The 19149-nt window shown below is 39.6% G+C and overlaps 1 protein-coding gene across 1 annotated transcript in view; it reads right to left on the bottom strand.

Moving 5' to 3' along the window:
* The window catches only part of WDHD1 (WD repeat and HMG-box DNA binding protein 1), a 28273-nt gene extending 9363 nt beyond the window's left edge, over nt 1-18910 (bottom strand). The window contains 15 exon segments of the mRNA XM_009070993.1: nt 1656-1812; nt 2816-2953; nt 3435-3676; nt 4794-4978; nt 5569-5759; nt 5940-6138; nt 6293-6428; nt 7485-7591; nt 8471-8563; nt 10090-10185; nt 11305-11355; nt 11893-12004; nt 13977-14128; nt 16967-17078; nt 18834-18910. Of these exon segments, the coding sequence (XP_009069241.1) occupies nt 1656-1812; nt 2816-2953; nt 3435-3676; nt 4794-4978; nt 5569-5759; nt 5940-6138; nt 6293-6428; nt 7485-7591; nt 8471-8563; nt 10090-10185; nt 11305-11355; nt 11893-12004; nt 13977-14128; nt 16967-17078; nt 18834-18910 (2048 nt within the window).
* Between the last annotated feature and the right edge of the window lie 239 nt (nt 18911-19149).

The raw sequence follows: 19149 nt of genomic DNA, 5'->3' as shown, positions 1-19149 counted from the left end.
GGCCTCCTCTGGACTTGCTCCAACAGTTCCATGTCCTTCTTATGTTGAGGACACCAGAACTGTGTGCAGTATTCCAGGTGGGTCTCACGACAGCAGAGTAGAGGGGAAGAATCACCTCTTTTGACCTGCTAACCGCACTCCTTTGGATGCAGCCCAGGATTCCAATGGCTTTCTGGGTTATGTTAAAACCAGTGAGGTACAAGCTGCTCTGGCTCACACTAGACACTCCAAATGTGGCACAGAACAGACACAGAACTCCATCTCACACAAAACATGATTTAACAGCTATTACAAAGAGTAAATGCAACTTATTAAAATCAGAAACCACTGAACAACTGAAAGCTTAGACTTAATGTTTCCTTATATTTAAACTTGCACTGTTAACAATCACTTAAGCAAACTATTGACTGGGGAAGAACTGTATTTGCAGCAGCAACAAAGCATTGACAAAAATGTCTGGTTTTATAAACTGCTGCTTCAGAGACTTGGGGAAAAAAAGGAACAGGAAGCATTAGTGTTCTGGCTATCTCTTAATTAAGGCATGTGGTGTTTCTACAACAACCCTCCCCCTTCTTATCTTTATTATGCTGCTGGCTTGGAATAAAATGTCCTTTGCAGAGAATAGGACTCTTTCTGGGAATAGAATGAAAAAAAAATTCATGACAGACTCACAGTTGACCACCTTATCCATGTGATGTGTCCTGCACATTTTTGGTCAATTTTTTTGGAGGCCAACACAATGATTCGGAGGAAAAAAAACAGACAGTGAATTGCTATGAAGCAATGATATATAATTGTCTCCCTTGTTTCAAAAAACCCCAAAGGATTACAAAGAATGTCATCTAAATTTAAATAAAATGCAGTTCCCCACCAACGTCTACAACTGTGCATGACTAGCAAAGAAAAGAGCCTAAATTTCAGTGAAATATGTGAGCTGATGGTCTCTGCCCTGGTAGGAAAAGGACACAGACCACTGAATAAAAAAGGCTACACATAAAGCTTAGCAACTATTGAAAAGAGAAGAAACAATTATTTAGATATTATCAGTATCATATTTTATAAAGCAAAGTCTAACTCTCAGCTAAATATTTGAGCAATTTTATATCCAAAATGGATCTTTGTGACCACAGTTTAATATTAATGCAGTAATAACAACAGACAGCCCTGATTTATCTATGTCTAATGATGTAGGTTAGTTATAGGATGGGATTCTTCTCAAAGACACAAAAGGGGAAAGCATGGGGGGAAAATACCACCAAAAACTTTAAAAAAGAAGAAAAAACCAACTAAACCACCAAACCCCATCAAGAACACAAGCAGATTCCTAACAGCAATCATAGCTTTATACAGTTTCTCCCCCAAAATGCAGAGTGTGTCTGTCTCAGAGATGTGTGATTTCATGACAAAGTGCACACTCACCTCTTAGTCGAGGCAAAAAGCCACAATTAGCCAGTTACAAACGACCAAACTCTAATGATTTCCTTCTAAACCAATTCAGTGATGAATCATCCATGCAGAATTATGATTGTGAACTAACCATTTTCTGTGCATATTCACTAACCACCTGTTTTCAGCACAAGCTGTTTCCAGTTTCTCTCAGTCAGAAGTGACTGAAAACCAAGACAAACAAAGCAGTTCCTTGTGACTTTTCTGACCTGAGCTGCTGGGGATTTTCATGGATGCCAACGACCCAGTAATGATCAGACTGTCCTTTGCAATGCTGTCTCATGTCACACACAGGAATCCAAGTGTTCCCGAGCCCTCGGTGCAGCATCCGCACGATTCCCTCAGAATCCACATAACAGGGAGTACCTGTTTGTCACGAATTACACAGTTATTCTGACAGGCAACTAATTACAACACCAGCAAGATGGAAGTGGTGGATACAGCTGGGAAATGATGCTTTACATATCTCAAATGCGACATCCTCTCTCCCAAACAGGACAAATTAGTAGGGAAAAAGCCTTTTCCTTGGAAAGATGCGCCACCTTCTGACAGCCAACTCCACTGCTGGTCAGCTGAGGAGCTCATCAGCACCTTGTGTGGATTCCCAAAGAAAATCAGCAGTTAAAATTACTGTCTCTGGTTGTCATAAAACTCCTCCCAAGTCACCAACTATGGGGTGCCAGGGAGATATTTTGGTGTACTAATGCAGTTTATTTGCTGAGCAGGGAAACCCATCAGAAAAAAAAACAAGTTCTGGTAACATTCAAGTGTAGTTTATTCCTAGTGGAAAAATATTAAATATTTCTGATACATATACTGAAACACCAGAAAAATAGGATTTTGTTAAACGTTGAGGAGATTGAAAATACAAAGTTAGGTCCCAAGATCACCATTGCTATAAGGGCATTAATTAGTAAAACTCCTCGAATCACACAATGGTTTGGCTTGGAAGGCACCTTAAAGATCACCCAGTCACACCTCCTGCCATGGGACACCTTCTATCAGCCCAGGTTGCTCCAAGCCCCATCCAACCTGGCCTGGAACAATCCCAGGGATGGAGCAGTCACAGCTTCTCTAGGCAACCTGTGCCAGTGCCTCAGCACCCTCACAGGCAAGAATTTCTTCTGCCCTCTGGCAGTATGAGCCATTCCCCCTTGTCCTGTCACTTCAGGCCCTTGTCAATAGTTTCTCTCCATCTTTCTTGTAGGATCCCTTTGGGTACTGGAAGGCCACAATTAGGTCACCCCAAAGCCTTCACTTCTCCAGGCTGAACAATCCCATTTCTCTCATCCTGACCCTCTCCAGCTTTCTTGTAATCCCCCCAACAGTGTCAATATTTCCCAACACCACTTTTGCATGTATTTCATACCTTCTGCAGAGAAGCCAACCCATACCAAATAGGATTTCCTTGTTAGAGAAAGAGGGTCTCCATGTAAAATCTGTTTCTTCTTCTTTCCTAGCTCCATTAGCTGTACCCCAAGGCACTGGTCCCCATCAAATCCAGTACCTAGAGAGAAGTTGTTCAGTGACTATGTTAGAAAATAAAGAATTGTCTTGTCTCTTGGCTAAATTTAAGTTCTGAAACAAAAACTAATTCTAATGCAGAGTTATCCATGGATACCACTGTCAGCCAAGCAACTATTTGTCATTTTGGACACACAAGCCATGCATAACAACTACTTCCTTAATTTCCCCTAGTAATTCATTCTGGCATATCTGAAACCCAAGTTTAATCTATTAATGTCACTGTTATAAAACTCTCCCCCTTCCCCACAGGCTAATCTCAGCATCCCAACAGAAAATGGAAGCTTTGCTGTCAGGAGTCACAGATCTGTGGGTTGTGATGGATGTGCTTGTTAAAGCATCATATCCAGAGGAGAAGAAGGAGAAAACACTTTCTGGTGATTACATACAAATTAACCAGTGTGTGAAGTCAGTAGGGTTTGAAAACAATCCCAGTTCAAAGACAACAAAAGGGAGAAAACTACCTCTGTGATAAATAACCATCAGCTGCTCTCCATGTCCTGCCATGGACACCACTGGGCCTGGGAGACTGAAGATCTCTTTCTGAACTCCTCCAACTGTGAACACACGAACTAGCAAGGCACTGGTGGCACAAGCAGCCCAGCCTTGACCTAGACAGATAGCCTCAATGTCTTCATCCTTCAGCATGTCCACAGTCCACTCCTTGTTGGCATCCCATGAGCCAAAATGAATGCAGTGGAGTTTGCTAAAGCAGAGACAAACAACAGACAAATATCTCAACAGCAAGAAAAAGGCAGCATCTGAAAATACACCAATATATTAGGCTTTTATCAGAGATCTGCAGTCTGTGATGATCACAGAAAGGAACTACAGATTACAAGTGATCATTTGCAAAGGTGTTGCTGCTGTTATTCAGGAACTGAAGAGCCAACTTGAGCTCCAGCACTGTAGATTTAGAGCCCCTAAGGCCTGAAACAGAGACAATTAAAAGGTCTAAGGGGAGATTTTTTAGATGGAAGCAGGTAAGTGTCCTGCTAATTAACATTAATAAGAACTGAAGGTGCTTGGTACCCCTGAATATCAAACCTCACCACAAGTTTGCCAGGAGAAAAAATAGTAGGAACTTCATTTCTACCATCTTAATAACTGAAAACTGCCTGGGACCAATTCACAGACACTGTGGCTTTTAAGAGGTTACCCATTTTTATTGAGAAAAAACCCTGACACTTTCAAAGTCAGACAATCAACACATAAAAATAATATTTTTAAAGGTAAAGGTAAACTTTTCAACTTAGCACAATGCTCTGTGTGTGAAAATAAAGGTCTTTCTTCAAGATATTACCACAGAAACCAGCAATAAAATATTGTTGGCACTATTAATAAAAGCAAAACCAGAGTCTACCTGGCCCAGCTGCTTAAATCTTCCTGTGGTTTTCATAAACTTGTGTTCTTCACACTTATAATTCTTTGGGTATCTCCAAACATGTCTCCTTAGCAACAGTGTGAAAAGAAACAGCTGAACCCTTATGATTGATCTTTGATCTGAGCAGACTGAAAAACTATTGTTCACGTTTACAGTTCCCTTTGAGCCTGCAGTGGGTGAAACTTCCAGTGTGTATATATTTGAAAAAGGGATTAAAAGAAATCATCAGGAAACAAATTACATTTTTCAACAGTCTTGAAACCTTCAAGTAGGTGGATGTGAAAACCCTCCTCAAAAGTGGCCCCAGAAATAAAATGCATGGTCAAAAGTCAAAGAGCTCCAAAAAAGTGACAGAAGCTGAAAATGAAAGGCCAAACACTTGAGATAAGTTCAATGTAGCTCCATGTTAAAGGTTTTGCTGAGCAAGGCCATGACTTACCTTGCAAGTTCCTCTGTGCTCTCACAGGCCAACAAAACAGCTTCAGTGGAGAGGTCAGCCATGGTGTGATTCAGAGAGTTTGGCAGGTGAGTTGCATGATGGATGGAGGTATCATGGAACTCTATGTCTATGGCATTGTCTTGCTCATCATTGTAACAGCGAATGATGCCAACAGAATTCCATACCTAGTAAAAAGGACCAAACACGCCCCAAAAAATCAACAAATCAAGCACAACTGCCCCAACTCAGCCTGCTGCAACTGCTGATCTGAAACAAGAGCAGGTGGGAGATGGGAGGAAGATTGAAGACTTGTGTAATCAGGACTGGTGGTTCCTAAACCAACAGTAACTAGTTTCATCCTCATTGCTTAGCCATCTTTCTCCTTACAAAATTAAAAGTGTGAAGAACTTGCAGATAGAAAGAAATAGTAGATGATTAACATACAAGTCTTCAGCACAAAAACATCCACAGGTTCTGGCCAAAAAAGAATTTTTAAACCGGATTTGCTAGAATTCAACAGCACAAGGACAAACTGCACAGCTAGACTTTGTCTTAAAACCAAGTGATTATTTCTAAAGCAACTGGAACATAAACCATAACATTATGGAGTCTTTGCATTAACACAAAGCTACTTTCCATTATTTAGCTTCACACTGTAAAGTCTTTAAAAATAAACAAAAAATCCTGGATAAGATTAGATTAAAACACAACACGAACTGGACAATATTCATTATAAATGAACACAAATGAATCAACTACTTCTACACAGATTTACCATGAATCGATGCATGAGATGTGCAGGAGTGGAGCCAGACTGGAAGGGCTTTTGCCTGGGGGTTGGCATTGGCCCATCATAGAAAGGCTGTTGTATAGATGATGGTGGCAAAGCTGGAAAGCCACCAGTGGGATCATCCCCATCATCCTCCTTTTCAAGAACAGTGGAACTAGCTTTTATCAACCCAATATCTAGAAGTTGAAAAAAACCAACATCTTACACATATTATTATGATTGGATATAGGTTAAAAAATTTAAAGCAGTCAGTATTTCCCTGGGAAAATAAAGCAGAATATATCTGAGCAGAGGATGCTACGAGATTGACCCAATAACAGCACTAAAGAGCTCTGGAAAATTAGTTCATTCTGTACCTAGTGAGTTGTTATCATCATCATCATCATCATCAAATATTGCTCGTCTCAGATGGCCTGAAGTTGGCATTGGGTCATCATCATCTTCATTAGCTCCAGCCCTTGGAGAAGACTGTGGTTCAATCATGTCTCCATTTAAATAGTCATCATCTTCCCCATCAAAGAGATCGTTGTAGTCCTTGGTCACTGCACTGGTGGCCTAAAACCAGATTAGCCATGCACATGAACTCCATGTCCAAAGAAATGTTTAGGAACTGAGTCAACAGATAAGAGGGAACTTGGAACACACAAAACAGAATGTTCAATATAACCTGACAACCACATTAGTTGAAGCAATAATTGGTATTGAGCACCTTGTCATTTGGCTTCTTTCCATCACCAACATTCTCCAACAATCCCAGATTTCCTTCAGTATCTGTGTAAGCAATTTGCTTATGTTTAGGGTGCCAGGCCAGTCCACAAATAGTGTAACTTTTCTCATGCTTCATCCTGAAAGGACATAAAACCAATGGATTTTCAGTAAGCTTCTCAGGGCAGAAACCTCCCCAGGAGAGTAATTATAAAATGTGGGAATATTTACTGCTACAAGAAAGTGATGTTACACATAATAAAATCATTAAAGGGTCACCTTTAGAATAAACAGCTGCTATAAATAGATACAGCAGGACTTCCTTTTCTATGGAGAAAATCATTTAAGCTTTAAAAATCAAACACAATCATAATCAGAAACAAGAGCTTCTTGATACATGTAGGAAAGACCAAGTATTCCCCAGCACTCGTATTTTCCAGAATCATTCAGTTATAAAGAGAACATTAGCTGTTTCTGTTGTACCAAACTGATGGGTTAATCCTGTCTTTTCCACCCTTTATCCTCACAAAAAATCATCCCATTAATTATTCACATAATCTGTCTTTAATTCTTAACATAGTTACAGTAACAATCATGTTTCTTACCCAAAGTATTCACACAGACAAATCATCCCTTCTCGTCTCCTCTACCTCACTTAATCATCTCTCCTCTTTTAATTGGGTTTTTTAGGGTTTTTTTGAAAGCTTTAACCAACCAAGCAAAGTGCAGTTTGTCAGTTTGTCCTTTTTTTGCCCACAGGTGAGGATGGCTGAGTGACTTATCTGTACTCCCCTCTCCCTTCAGAAAATACATCTCACTGCCAGTGCTCTTGGGATTTATGATGTGAGGAGAATAAAAACCATCCCTTAATCAACTATTAGATTAAAAAGTAATAAAATGCCAGTGCTCTTGGGATTTATGATGTGAAGAGAATAAAAACCATCCCTTAATCAATATCTGCACACAGAAAACCAGACTGTAGAATTTGAACAGAATCCACATTCATGTCCCTTCCCTGAGCTGCCTCCAGGGTTAAACCATGACACACTGTAAATCTTATTAAGGTTTTCTAAGAGGCAAAGTTCTGCAGTTGAACAAAAAAAGGTTTAACAGAAAGGACAACAAAATTCTGTTTCAAGAGCAAAATAAAACACCCCAAACATGTCCTTGGGGAGTTATGGAACAACACTGAATACCTCTCTATGCACTCCTGGGTTTCCACATTCCACACCACTATACTTCCAGCCACACTTCCAGCTGCCAGATACTGCCCACAAGGAGACCAAGCCACAACATTCAGGGGCTAAGGAAAAAAAAATAGTGAAAGTACTACAAATTAGCAATGCATGCACAGCATTTCTGATGCTTAAAACACACAGATATTCTGGAATAACAAATGACAATCATCTTTAGCAAACCATACCTCCTGTACCAGAGCTGGGCTTAGGTAGTTCTCTTGCTTTAAAAACTATGATAAACATGATTTCTTTTGAAAAAACATTATTTCAATGTAGTACACCTATTGTTGTTTTAAAATATCCACTTTCTGTCAATAAACACTGCCATGTGACACTAAACCCCATTCTAGACATGCAGACAGCAGCAGAGTGGATTTTGCAAACTCAGCACTAAATGTAGCTTCACTTATTTTGAAGTTAATACATGTCCATAAACTCAAATCCAAGACTGTGTGTTGTGTATTAGTAACACCAGGAAGTTGGTCCTCTTTAACCCAGACATTTCCCAGTATCTAATGAGGCCAAAAGAAAGCAGAGGACACAGTTAGGAGTACTATATAGCTAAATTTCAGCTTAATAAAATATAAAGTGAACCACTGCCATCTCTGTTCAGTACAGAGCTAAAACTCTTGACATTCTTCCTGAAAAGCTCTGCATTTAGAGCAGTTTGTGAAAACAGATGTTTTTCAGCTGTAGCTGATGACTCACCACTAGACTTTAGAGACTTAGTGGGTTACTATAAATGTAAGAGGGGAATCAGAGCCACACGAAGACGTTTGACATCATTTCGTGTCTCTACCTTGTTTTCCCACAGAAAGGAGCAGGATCAGGAATGAAATAGAAAAGGTGAACAATCATGACCAAGAGGAAGAGGTAGGGAAGAGGGAGATATTGTCCAGAAGAACATATGTGATACTTAACAAGCCCTTGGTTTATGCACCTACCTGTTTGATGGAGGTATCTGATAGGTCAAATTTAGTCTCCCAGGTTTCTCTTCTGTAGAGTTTGACAACGTTCTCTACAGGAACTGCCAGCAGCTGCTCAAAAGAAGAATATTAAACAATTCAGAACAAGTTCCCTGTCAAACAGAACATTCAAGTAGCACAGCTCCTTCATTCAGAAGCCTCACAGTGGTGACTGCCTCAGTATTGAACAGCTCCCTACCATCCCAGCAATGCCAGCTGGAGTGACTTGGATTACGAGGTTCTTTAATGCTTTCCACATGCAACAGGGCAAAACATGCCTGGTTTTATTTTAATCTTCGTTTCCTTCTGGCAGAAAAATGCACCGTAAGCTTAGAAGTCCTTATTTATCAAACAGCTCACACACACACACACACACACACACACACATATAATTTCCCATGCTCTGAGCACAAGACTTGTGTTAGCTTTTTCCCTCCCTTCCAAAACTCCTTTTGATCAGGTTACAATTTCTCAATAAATCTTATTTGAACAGGCAATTCTTGAAACAGCTCATTTCAGCTTTCACAGAACTACATAAATGTTACTGGCTGCTTATTTTTATAGGGTTTATTTTTGTTAGGATTCTAACCATTTGCTTTGTAAGAGAAGCAAGACAACCCCTTACATTCCAAGTGTGTGTGTGTGGTGTGTGAAGAATGAACCTAAAAACTAAAAGTATTTGGTTTTCTGCAATATGGGTATTGAAGAAATTTGTACTGCAGGTGACATTTGCTCTTCCATGGAAAATTTATATACAATACTATCATAGCAGTCAGGTGTTTTGAAGAATCATGGCATCATTTAGGTTGGAAAAGCCCTTTAAGATCATCAAGTCCAAACATTAACCTAACACTGCCATCTACACCACTAACCATGTCTTCAAGTGCCACATCCACATGGCTTTTAAATCCCTGCAGGGATGGTGACTCCACCACTGTCCTGGACAGCCTGTTCCAACGCTGGACAACCCTTTGGGTGAAGAAGGTTTTCCTAATATCCAATCTAAACCTCCCCTGGCACAAATTGAGGCTGTTTCCTCTTGTCCTTGTTACTTGGGAGAAGACACTGACTCCCACCTGGCTCCAGCCTGCTGTCAGGGAGCTGTGGAGACACCTGGCTCCAACCTGCTGTCAGGGAGCTGTGGAGGGCATCAAAGGAGCTCAGCTAAAAGTAGACACAGGTAGACAGACACATCATCAACTTCATTCTTCAGGTGAAAAGAAAGGGACCTTACTAAGGAAATATTTACAGAGCAAGATTACTGATAGGGCAAGAATTACTTAAAGCAGAGAAAGACAGAGCTCCTTTGATGCTCTGTTGTGAGCAATTTGATTACTTCCCTCGTGTACAATGTTCCTTCCTCTTCAGCACAACATGACTGTTTAATGCTGCTTTGGGCTGACAGCTGGACTACTGCCAAACACAGTCTGGAGCTTAAACAAGCAACCATTCCCAGGTTCTTATTTTTCCTGAAAGGGACCTTCACCCCAAATACTTCTCTTAGTCCCAGGAGGTGCAATTTGGGCTCACTCAGATTGAATTATGTTGGACTCTGAGAGAAAAGAAGGATGAAGATGTGATAAAGCAATGTCATTTACCTTCCCAGTGCCAGGTTGCCAGCCAAGCCTGCAGATTGATTTAGCATTTATCACATCATTACACTTCTGCAGCAGCAGCCAGCTTGTTGTGATTGTCTGAAAACAAAATATTAAACAAATCAGCTTTCTAGCTCAGTGAAAACCTTCGGTGTAATACAAATTCTTAATGGAAAAGGTTGGGAAAAAATAACAGGACAACAGACATAGTTTTTGGAACTGAAATGATCTCTTTCATCCAAATACAATGCTACATATTACCTTAAAGAGTACTTTGTCAGTGTAGCCCTGAAACTATTTTAATGACCATAAAACTACTTGTAACAGAAATAAGATCACAGAACACATATTTTTAACCAAGCACAGAACAAATGAGATCACCTATTTTTAGGCTGTAAAGAAATGTGGCCAAAAAGCATTTGTCAAACTCAGATCAGGTGCAGCAAGGTGACACACAGCAGCCTGAACGTGGCCACAGCAGCGTAAAGGATGGATGGCTGTAACCCCAAATCACAGCACACATCCAGACACCAACCTGCCACTAGGACACTGTCAGCCTGCAAGGTGAGGTTTCACACTACAACTATGCTTTTGTCTCAAAAAAAGTAGTAATCCACAAGTATGTGGAAGGGTATATTCTCAATTGTGCTTACAGGAGTAATTCCACATGGATTCTCTTTCCAGTCAATGGTATTTAGCAAAACTAATCCCATATCCATATGTAGAATTGCCTTATTAAAGCCTTGACCTGAAACTCTCTTTTCAAGTTCCTTAGAGTTCCAAGAGCAGAGGCTACATCTGATTATTACAATTAAAAATCTGTTTATAACCATAAAAACTCTTCCTTAATCCTGAAAGCAACGAGCTGAAATCCTGAAATGAGGAATCTGATGCCAGTGCTATATTTACACAGAAGTGTTATTTCTGAATGTGCCAAGGACAAAATGCACAATGTTGGCCGATTAGGAGAGATGAAGGGAAGAACTCAGGGATTTCACAGACAGGAAGAACAATCCACAGCTACCCAGGCAACATTTCATAATCAGGCTTTGGAATTTCTCCCAGAAGTAGACAGAAGTGTTCTGTGAAGTGTAGTTAGGTTTCTTCCCCAAAAAGGAAACCCTATTCCGGGAGGGTTATTTCAGTCCAGCTCTTCTTGCTGTCTGTGAAATCCTGGATTCCTCAGGAAACACTTCACATGGACAGGCAGGCCTTTACCTGATCTGCAATCTTCCAGACTCTGACAGAACCATCACAGCTTGCCGATGCCTAGATAAGAGAATTTGGTAAACAAATTAATAATTAGAGACATGGACAAAGAAATTAATGCTACAGAGTGGAAAAAAATCCCCATAACCAATGCTACAGACATGACATATCAGCAGTTTTAAGAAAACCTCCCTGTTCAAAGCATTTTAAGCTTAAAACTTTCTAACACTGTCATCTTGATAACTGTACTCAACTCCAAGCTGCTGTAATTACAAACCCTCATGCTTTAAGTGAGCTATTTATTTGCAAAAGTGGCTCAAAATTAATATTAAATTTCTTCAGAGAGCCATCTTGTCCCCTCTAAATCAGATCAGCATTAGATTGCAGAAGAACAAGGCAGAGAATTGAGACTGAGTTCTCCTGGGAGGCAACAACCTGTGATACACTCCATCAGCAAGGTCAGCTGGAATGAAGTTGTATCATGTGCCCAGTCACTGGTTGGTTGGGATTTTTTTTGTAAAAAGCATATATTTATTTTCTCTCCTGTGGAAAAGGAAGAGATTCAAAGTGGAAAGTAAAGCAGAAAGGTATAATTACCAGGTAAACACCCTGGGGGTCAAAAGACAGGCTCAAAACAGGAGCCTCGTGTCCTCGGAACGTTTTCTGCTTGCTGCTGTCACTCACCTCCACAACTTTGATCATAAAGTCACTGCAGATCACAATGATATAGACATAAAAATATTACCATGGGTGTTAAAAATTACAAACTGTGTGTTTAAGGCAATAAAAATCGGGCATTAAATATCTTCTGGGGGAGTTACAGCTCTCAACACTATATGATAGAATGGAAAAGGACAATATTGAGGCTTAATACAATGGGAGTAAGGGAGGAGTATTTTTATCAGAAAATCATTTGTGGTCATGTCAAAGTTCATAAAATAAGGCTGTTTTTTGAAGAGGATATTATGTACACACAGACCATGTAGCTGTTTAATAGAATATTCTACATGACCTAATAAAAACCTCTGCTTAGACACCAGAGAGCTGAACTTAACTGTCTGCTGCATGGGACCAACATTCACTACTGTAATTATTTGCTCATGTGGCTTTTAAAAGAAGATAGAGCAAGTAGTTTATTTTGTGATATTTTAACAGTATTTTTAAGGCCATTTGGTGATACATTAGAGAATTCTTTCAACTTTATTCCCTCCTCCAAAATTACAGCAGTTTAACTCAAAATATCAATCCTAACTCCCAAGGCAGATTTCCTGTGACAAACTTTCAGTACCACTCCCTCTCATTCTTCACTGCAACACCCTTAGAGAGAAATGTCATTTTAGGACCTAATTCTATAGGGTTAACCATCACTGTTAACTCTTTTCAAATAGTTCATGTGAACTTTGGCAGTCAGTTGGGTGTTAATTTTATACAAAACTGATACCTATGATATTAAAAAAAACCATGGAGTTATCTGGGACATCTAAACTTAGCTGCCTTCCTTCACTTCATGGCTGTCACCTTCTCCTTTAGACCTCATTGAGGGGTGTCCTCACAGTCTGAGGAGCAATCTTTCCTAAAGATGTGAGAGCCCAGCCAGGCTGCAGAAGTCCTGGGTTTCTGTCAAAGTTTTAGAAACAGCAAAGAGTTTGCTGTCTGCCTAATCTCTCTAATGGAAGTCAGATCCTGCGGCAGAGCTGTTCCCCCAGAAACCAGCACTGGCAAAGGGCCCAAACCCATGATCCCTGTCAGATTTGGAGATTGGGGTGGTTACTGCCAGCAGCCACCCAATCTCACAGTTTTGGTGGAGCTGGTGTTGACTGCTCCACAGTTGCCAGAGTTCACAGTCCAGCACATTCATTCACATTGATTTCTGGTTCAATTCACACTTGGAGGAGCCAGGGAGCAGATACAACACTCATCTCCACTGTACAGGACATATTCCAGAAGAGAGGCAAGCAGACAGCCCAAGTTAGCTGTGGCTGCCCAAAGAGTTCACCATACCCAATTAAGAATCATCTGAGCCTTAAATATTTTTAAAAACCCACAAAAAAGCATTGCCTGATGGCTATTTTGCCATCTCTGTGAAAGGACTAGAGTATTTTATGTAAAAACTAACATGCTGCCCTAAGAAAAGGACTAAACTACACGTTAAATTCCCCTTGGGCAAGTCTTGCAACCATCATCTGTTATCATTTGGCAGATCAGTGATGCTTGTGCCAGAGGATGACTCAAAGCTCTTGCACAAATCAGAACTTTTATATGTGTGTACAGATCTGCAGCACCATGATCCTGAGCAGACAGGACACTATCCTTAGCTCACAAAATCCTCAATGCTGTGATGAGATCCATGTGGGTGAACACTGACACTTAGGCATCATAGGGCTGAGAGCTGGAAACACTCAAGTCTACTAAAGAAAAGAAATTATTGTTTCACAATAGCAGATTTCTATTTAAAACTATTTGGTGGATCAAGTATCTCTCAGAGCATTGTTTCCTAAAGTCCTTTTCATTCCTTTCTTCCCCTCCAGCCCCAGAAGGCATTTTGCAATGCTTTAAATCCCTCAGAGTTATGTGGATTACGTGATATGACCATTAATGATCTCATTGGTAAAAATCAGCATGTGAGGAAGTTGCCAGATCCTGAACAGCAGCAATGCTTTTCCTTGTCATGCCCAGATTACCTGGATCCAGCAGCTACTTTGGTACCATCATTGTTAAAGGTGACGTGGTTCACGTGCATGGTGAAACGAGTAAGGATTCCATCCGGATCTCCCTCGGGAAATGTGTGTACCTGCACAGTGTTGTTGGAGACTGCTGTGATCAGTTTTCCATTCTGAAAACAAAACCTATCGTTAGTTAAAACGCATTTATGCCACAGAGCCAAAAATATAGCTCTGATGCTCAACATATCTGGGCAGATTAACTTGATTAGCTCCAAAAGGGTCGGACAGCAAAAGCAGAAGGGGAAATTCTCTTTATTTCTTCCATGAAAAATACAGACAAGCACAGTAACTTTAGTATTTTATCATTTTAACCAAACTAACTTGCATCCTGCTTAGATTACTATTCTGCAGCATCAGGAGAGGGCACCCTTGGACTGGAATTCCCAGCTAAATGCCACCAGGGAAAGATGAGAAGTTCATGAACTATAGCTCAGTTCTTTGCAGAAAACACAAGGCAGATGTTTACGAAAAATGAATCCAGACTAAAAATTGCAACCCAAAAGAAATAATTATCCCAGACTTGGAAAAGAGTATCTCTTCTTCCAGTGACAATATTTTTCCTCAGTTGTATATAGCAGTAACACTTTGAAATATATATAAATAAACTACTTGTTTCCTTCTTTTTTTTCTGTGTTCTGGTTGGGGTTGTTTTATTTAGGTTGCCTAAAGTTACAGTAAAACTCCTGAAGGTAAAGAAAGCAGCAGGCAGTAGTAAATGACCTAACTAAATAAGATACAGGATTTATTACCTAATTTACATCAACATCTCAGACCAGACCCTCATGATACTTCATTAATAAAGACTAATTTTTGAAACAAGATTTCCTGAAGGTCTCACAAAGTGTTCTTAATCTCACTGTTTAAAAATAAGAATCTCTCAAAGCACTTTTACCATTTTCCCCACTAATGTTAAACCCAGGGTTTTCCCTCATCTATTCCTTAATAGTTTTAACAATTTCTGGCTCTGCCACTGATTTGTTAAGAGAACCTGTTCAAGTCACCTCACTTGGTTTGTGAAAGGATAAGTGACATGATGAAAATCTACACCAAAATACCCTAAAAATCAACAATGAAAACAGATTATACAGGTATTGAGGAATAGATTCATGAGGTATGTTAAAAGTGATATAAGAAAGAGGTTTCATTTGAGGCAGTAGTAAACAATAAGGTTTCAAAGGCTTATTTTTAAAACATAGAATGTTTTGGGTTAGGATGGACCTTAAAGATCATCTAGTTCCAACCTCTGCCATGGGCAGAGAACCTCCCACTACATAGATGATACCATATATGACATGAACATTCCACTTAATACATATATGATAATACTCCTTTATTTCCTCCTTCATACACCTCTCCAAAATCACAAGAGGTTGAAAACCAAAGTTTTAAATTTCCCTTTAGCACTGCCAAGTTAACTACACAATATTTGGAGAACTGATGTAGACTTCTGGAATTCTTCTCTTCTTCTAGAACTGCCACAAAGACAACATATTAGACCTGCCATTATTAATGTTATATATGTATAAAATGGTATAGAAAGGAAATACTGTGAGAATTCCCAAGAATTCCCATGAACATACATAGTAAAAATAAAACAATTGTTTTCTATGACATAAGTTCTCCTCTGACTTTGGGGACAGTTTGGGCCAAACAACAATTTTGAGAGAGAAACATCTTTTAGCCCTGCCATTATTAATGTGTTTTAGATATATATATGTGTATATATATATGTATATATATGTATATGTATATATGTATATATAATGGTACAGAAAGGAAATACTGTGAGAATTCCCAAGTTAATACACGAACATACACAGTAAAAATAAAACAATTGTTTTCTATGACATAAATTCTCCTCTGACTTTGGGGACAGTTTGGGTCAAACAACAATTTTGAGAGAGAAACATCAACCAATTATAAGAAAGTGTTACCAAAGCATTACTTAATACTTACTTTTTGAAAGCAATTTTTGATTAGTACAGATTATAATTCCTTGGGCTTTAACACAGGCACACAAAAAAACAACCTCTTGGCTTTCTCCCTAATACCTGATGATTGTATCTTATGCTGGGAAACTTTTTGCCACTCACATTGTGAGAAAACACTGGAACAGCCTAAAAGGTTCACTGCATAATTAGCTTAATGCCATGGTTTAACCCCAGGCAGCAGCCAAGAACCAGCAGTCACTCACAGTCCCTGCTCGCAGGAGGAATGGGGAGGAGAAAATAAATATATATAGGTTGAGATAAGAACAGTTGAATAATTGAGAACAGAATAAGATAAAATACTAATGGATAATAAAAAGAAAGTGAAAGAAAAACCAAAACCCAACAAAACAAGACTAGTGATGCCCAAAACAATTGCTCAGCACCCATGGACTGATCCAACCCCATTCCTCCCCCTGGATCAGCTCCCCCTTCCCATTTATATACTGGGCATGATGCTCTATGGTGTGGAATATGCCTTTGGCCAGCTCAGGTCACCTGTCCCAGCTATGCTCTCTCCCAGTTTTTCTTGTGTACCTTCTCACTGGCAGAGCATGAGACACAAGAAAGAAAATGTTCTTGATTTAAGAGAAACACAATTCAGCAGAAAGCAAAACATCAGTGTGCTATCAATATTATTCTCCCTCTGAACCCAAACACAGCACTGAGGAAAAATTAACTCCATCCCAGCAGAAACCAGCACACTTCATCTGCTGAGCTTGTTTCTCAGAAGAGATCAAAGTCAGAAATTGATACAAGTGAATGTGAAAGAAAGGAAGGAAAATACCATTACAGAAGTTTAGTATAAGGAATAATTCCTCTACAATCCTGCATGGGTTAAGAGGAGCTGTCAGAACTATTCTTATTTAGTGTTACCCACAGAAGCAGCATCCCTGAGCTGGAAAGTCCACAATGTGTAGGAAAACCCACAAGTGTGAGGAGCTGTGTTGCCAACCATACCTTTAGAGCACAGGAGTAGGCCTTATCTCCCACATTAATGGACTTTGGATCATCATCATCCAGGTTTGCCCAAATCCTAACATCTCCATCACTGCCACAAGTTACAATGCAGCTGTGGAAAAACAGAGGAATTTGTTAACATTGGGGAATGGAAAGCACAGACACTGACTTTAAGTCCCTGAATGGAAACTGTTACTAAAGTGTTAGGGGGGTTTTAATCTGAAACACAATAAATACCACATCACACAGTGAATTTATGTCTAAGTAGCACATTTATTATGTCTAAGTAACTTATTAGACATGTGGGGGAAAAAGACACATCTGGTATAACACAATATCTTGAGTCTCTGAAAACCACTCAGGTCTGGGACTCATCTGAACTGACCCTTAAATATCACTGCTCAATCCATTTTTACAGGACCTAGAGTGAATTTTTTCCAAGGACTTAATTAGCACTGATTAGTCTAAGAATTGAGCATTAATTGCTTCTTAAGCCTTTGAAAATTTACCTTACAGTTCATTACAAAGCTGAGGGCAAAACTATGAGTGATAAGGGGTTGACTGAAGTTACAAACTTAACATGTAGGCCTGGGCCTACAGAACCCTTAAAAATAGTATAGAACTAGAGTTTGCTGGAGTTAACTTCCACAATTTTAATGCAGCAAAGAAGTCACAGAGCAAATATCAGAAGTTTGCATGGGGTTTTTAATTAAAGATATTGTGAATCTATAATCAAGCCTTGAATTCTTTTTGTCTAATACTGCTTGCAATCCAAAAAAATTCTAATGAAACACAGAATGTTTCATTAGAATGTTTCATTTCAGAGCCAGTGGTGAAGCTCTGATGTTGCACCTGTTAGTTCTGTAAGGTCTGTCCCTGGACACCAACACAATGCTGTGTTGGTACTGAATATATTAGTGCTGGGGATTCCAGCAGAGGTGGACCAGAGGGATTTGGGAAAGATGTCTGCATCCTTTTTAATATGTTTGGTTGTAATGACAAATGAGGCTTGCTGCAGTTTCAAGGGCTTGTTACTAGACCAAGTCTTAAGAGAGTGCTTGTAGCAAGGCTAATGAACAAAATAAGAGAATACAGACTTAAACCATACTCAATATAGAAGGCTTACCCCTTGAGTTCACTTTGAGAGGGCTTGTTTCTTGCTTTTCATCTGATTTACCTTTTACTTTTAGTCAGTAAAAGGCTACAGTAAATATTTAGTCTATGTGCATACATTCAAGAACCAACACAAGACACCAAGCCCAATAGCAGGTTCATTGAACTATATTTTTAATTTCTTAGTGTATGCATAAACATATTTGCCCACACACTACATTGATTACTGCTAGGTTCTATGAAGTCACTCTTACATAGAGTTTTTATATATATAACACACACTAAATATATATATGGAGATATATATATATATATATGCTTACATCTCAGTTCTAAGTCAATTGCTTCTAAAATCAGAGAATCTAAATATGTCACACAGCCAATTCTCAACACAGGCAAAACCCAAAGGATTTCCTGGACCAAGCGAGGACATAAATCTCTCATGCATTTTTGTGGCTGGTACAGAAACTCATAGAACCACTAAGGCTGGAAAAGCCCTTTAAGACCATCGAGTCCAACCATTCCCCAGCACTGCCAAGGTCATCACTAACCATGTCCCCAAGTACCACATCCACATGGCTGTTAAACCCCTCCAGGGACAGTGACTCCAGCACTGCCTTGGGCAGCTGTGCCAATACTTGACCACCCTTTCAACAAGGAAATTTTTCCTAATACCCAGTTCCTGGGAAAGCATCAGACAGGAACAAGCCCATTCCTCCCCCAGATTATGGTCCCCCAGGAATGGAACTGTTACCTCCCAGTGTCATCAAAGCAGACATCAGTGTGTCCCTCTGTGTGGCCATACCGCATTGGCTTCTGTGACAACAGCATCTTCGCTCTCACCACCTTATGGAGGGGGCAAAAAATAGGAAATATAACATAAATTAAAAGGAAAAACTTTGGGAAGAGATGCAGAAGGTGGAACAATGTTGCAGACATTGCTATGTATGTAGAGACGGTCAAGACACAGGATCTGTGATGACAGCAAAACTTTATTTCTAAAATCCCCCGCCATCTCTACAGTGCCTCTTTTATACTGCTTTTCACACACCTTGTTAATTACCTATTGG

The sequence above is a fragment of the Acanthisitta chloris genome, unplaced genomic scaffold, assembly GCF_000695815.1.
Source record: "Acanthisitta chloris isolate BGI_N310 unplaced genomic scaffold, ASM69581v1 scaffold15483, whole genome shotgun sequence".
NCBI classification, from domain to species: Eukaryota; Metazoa; Chordata; class Aves; order Passeriformes; family Acanthisittidae; genus Acanthisitta; species Acanthisitta chloris.
The sequence above is the reverse complement of the archived record's forward strand: the minus strand, read 5'-3'. Positions and strand labels throughout refer to the sequence as shown.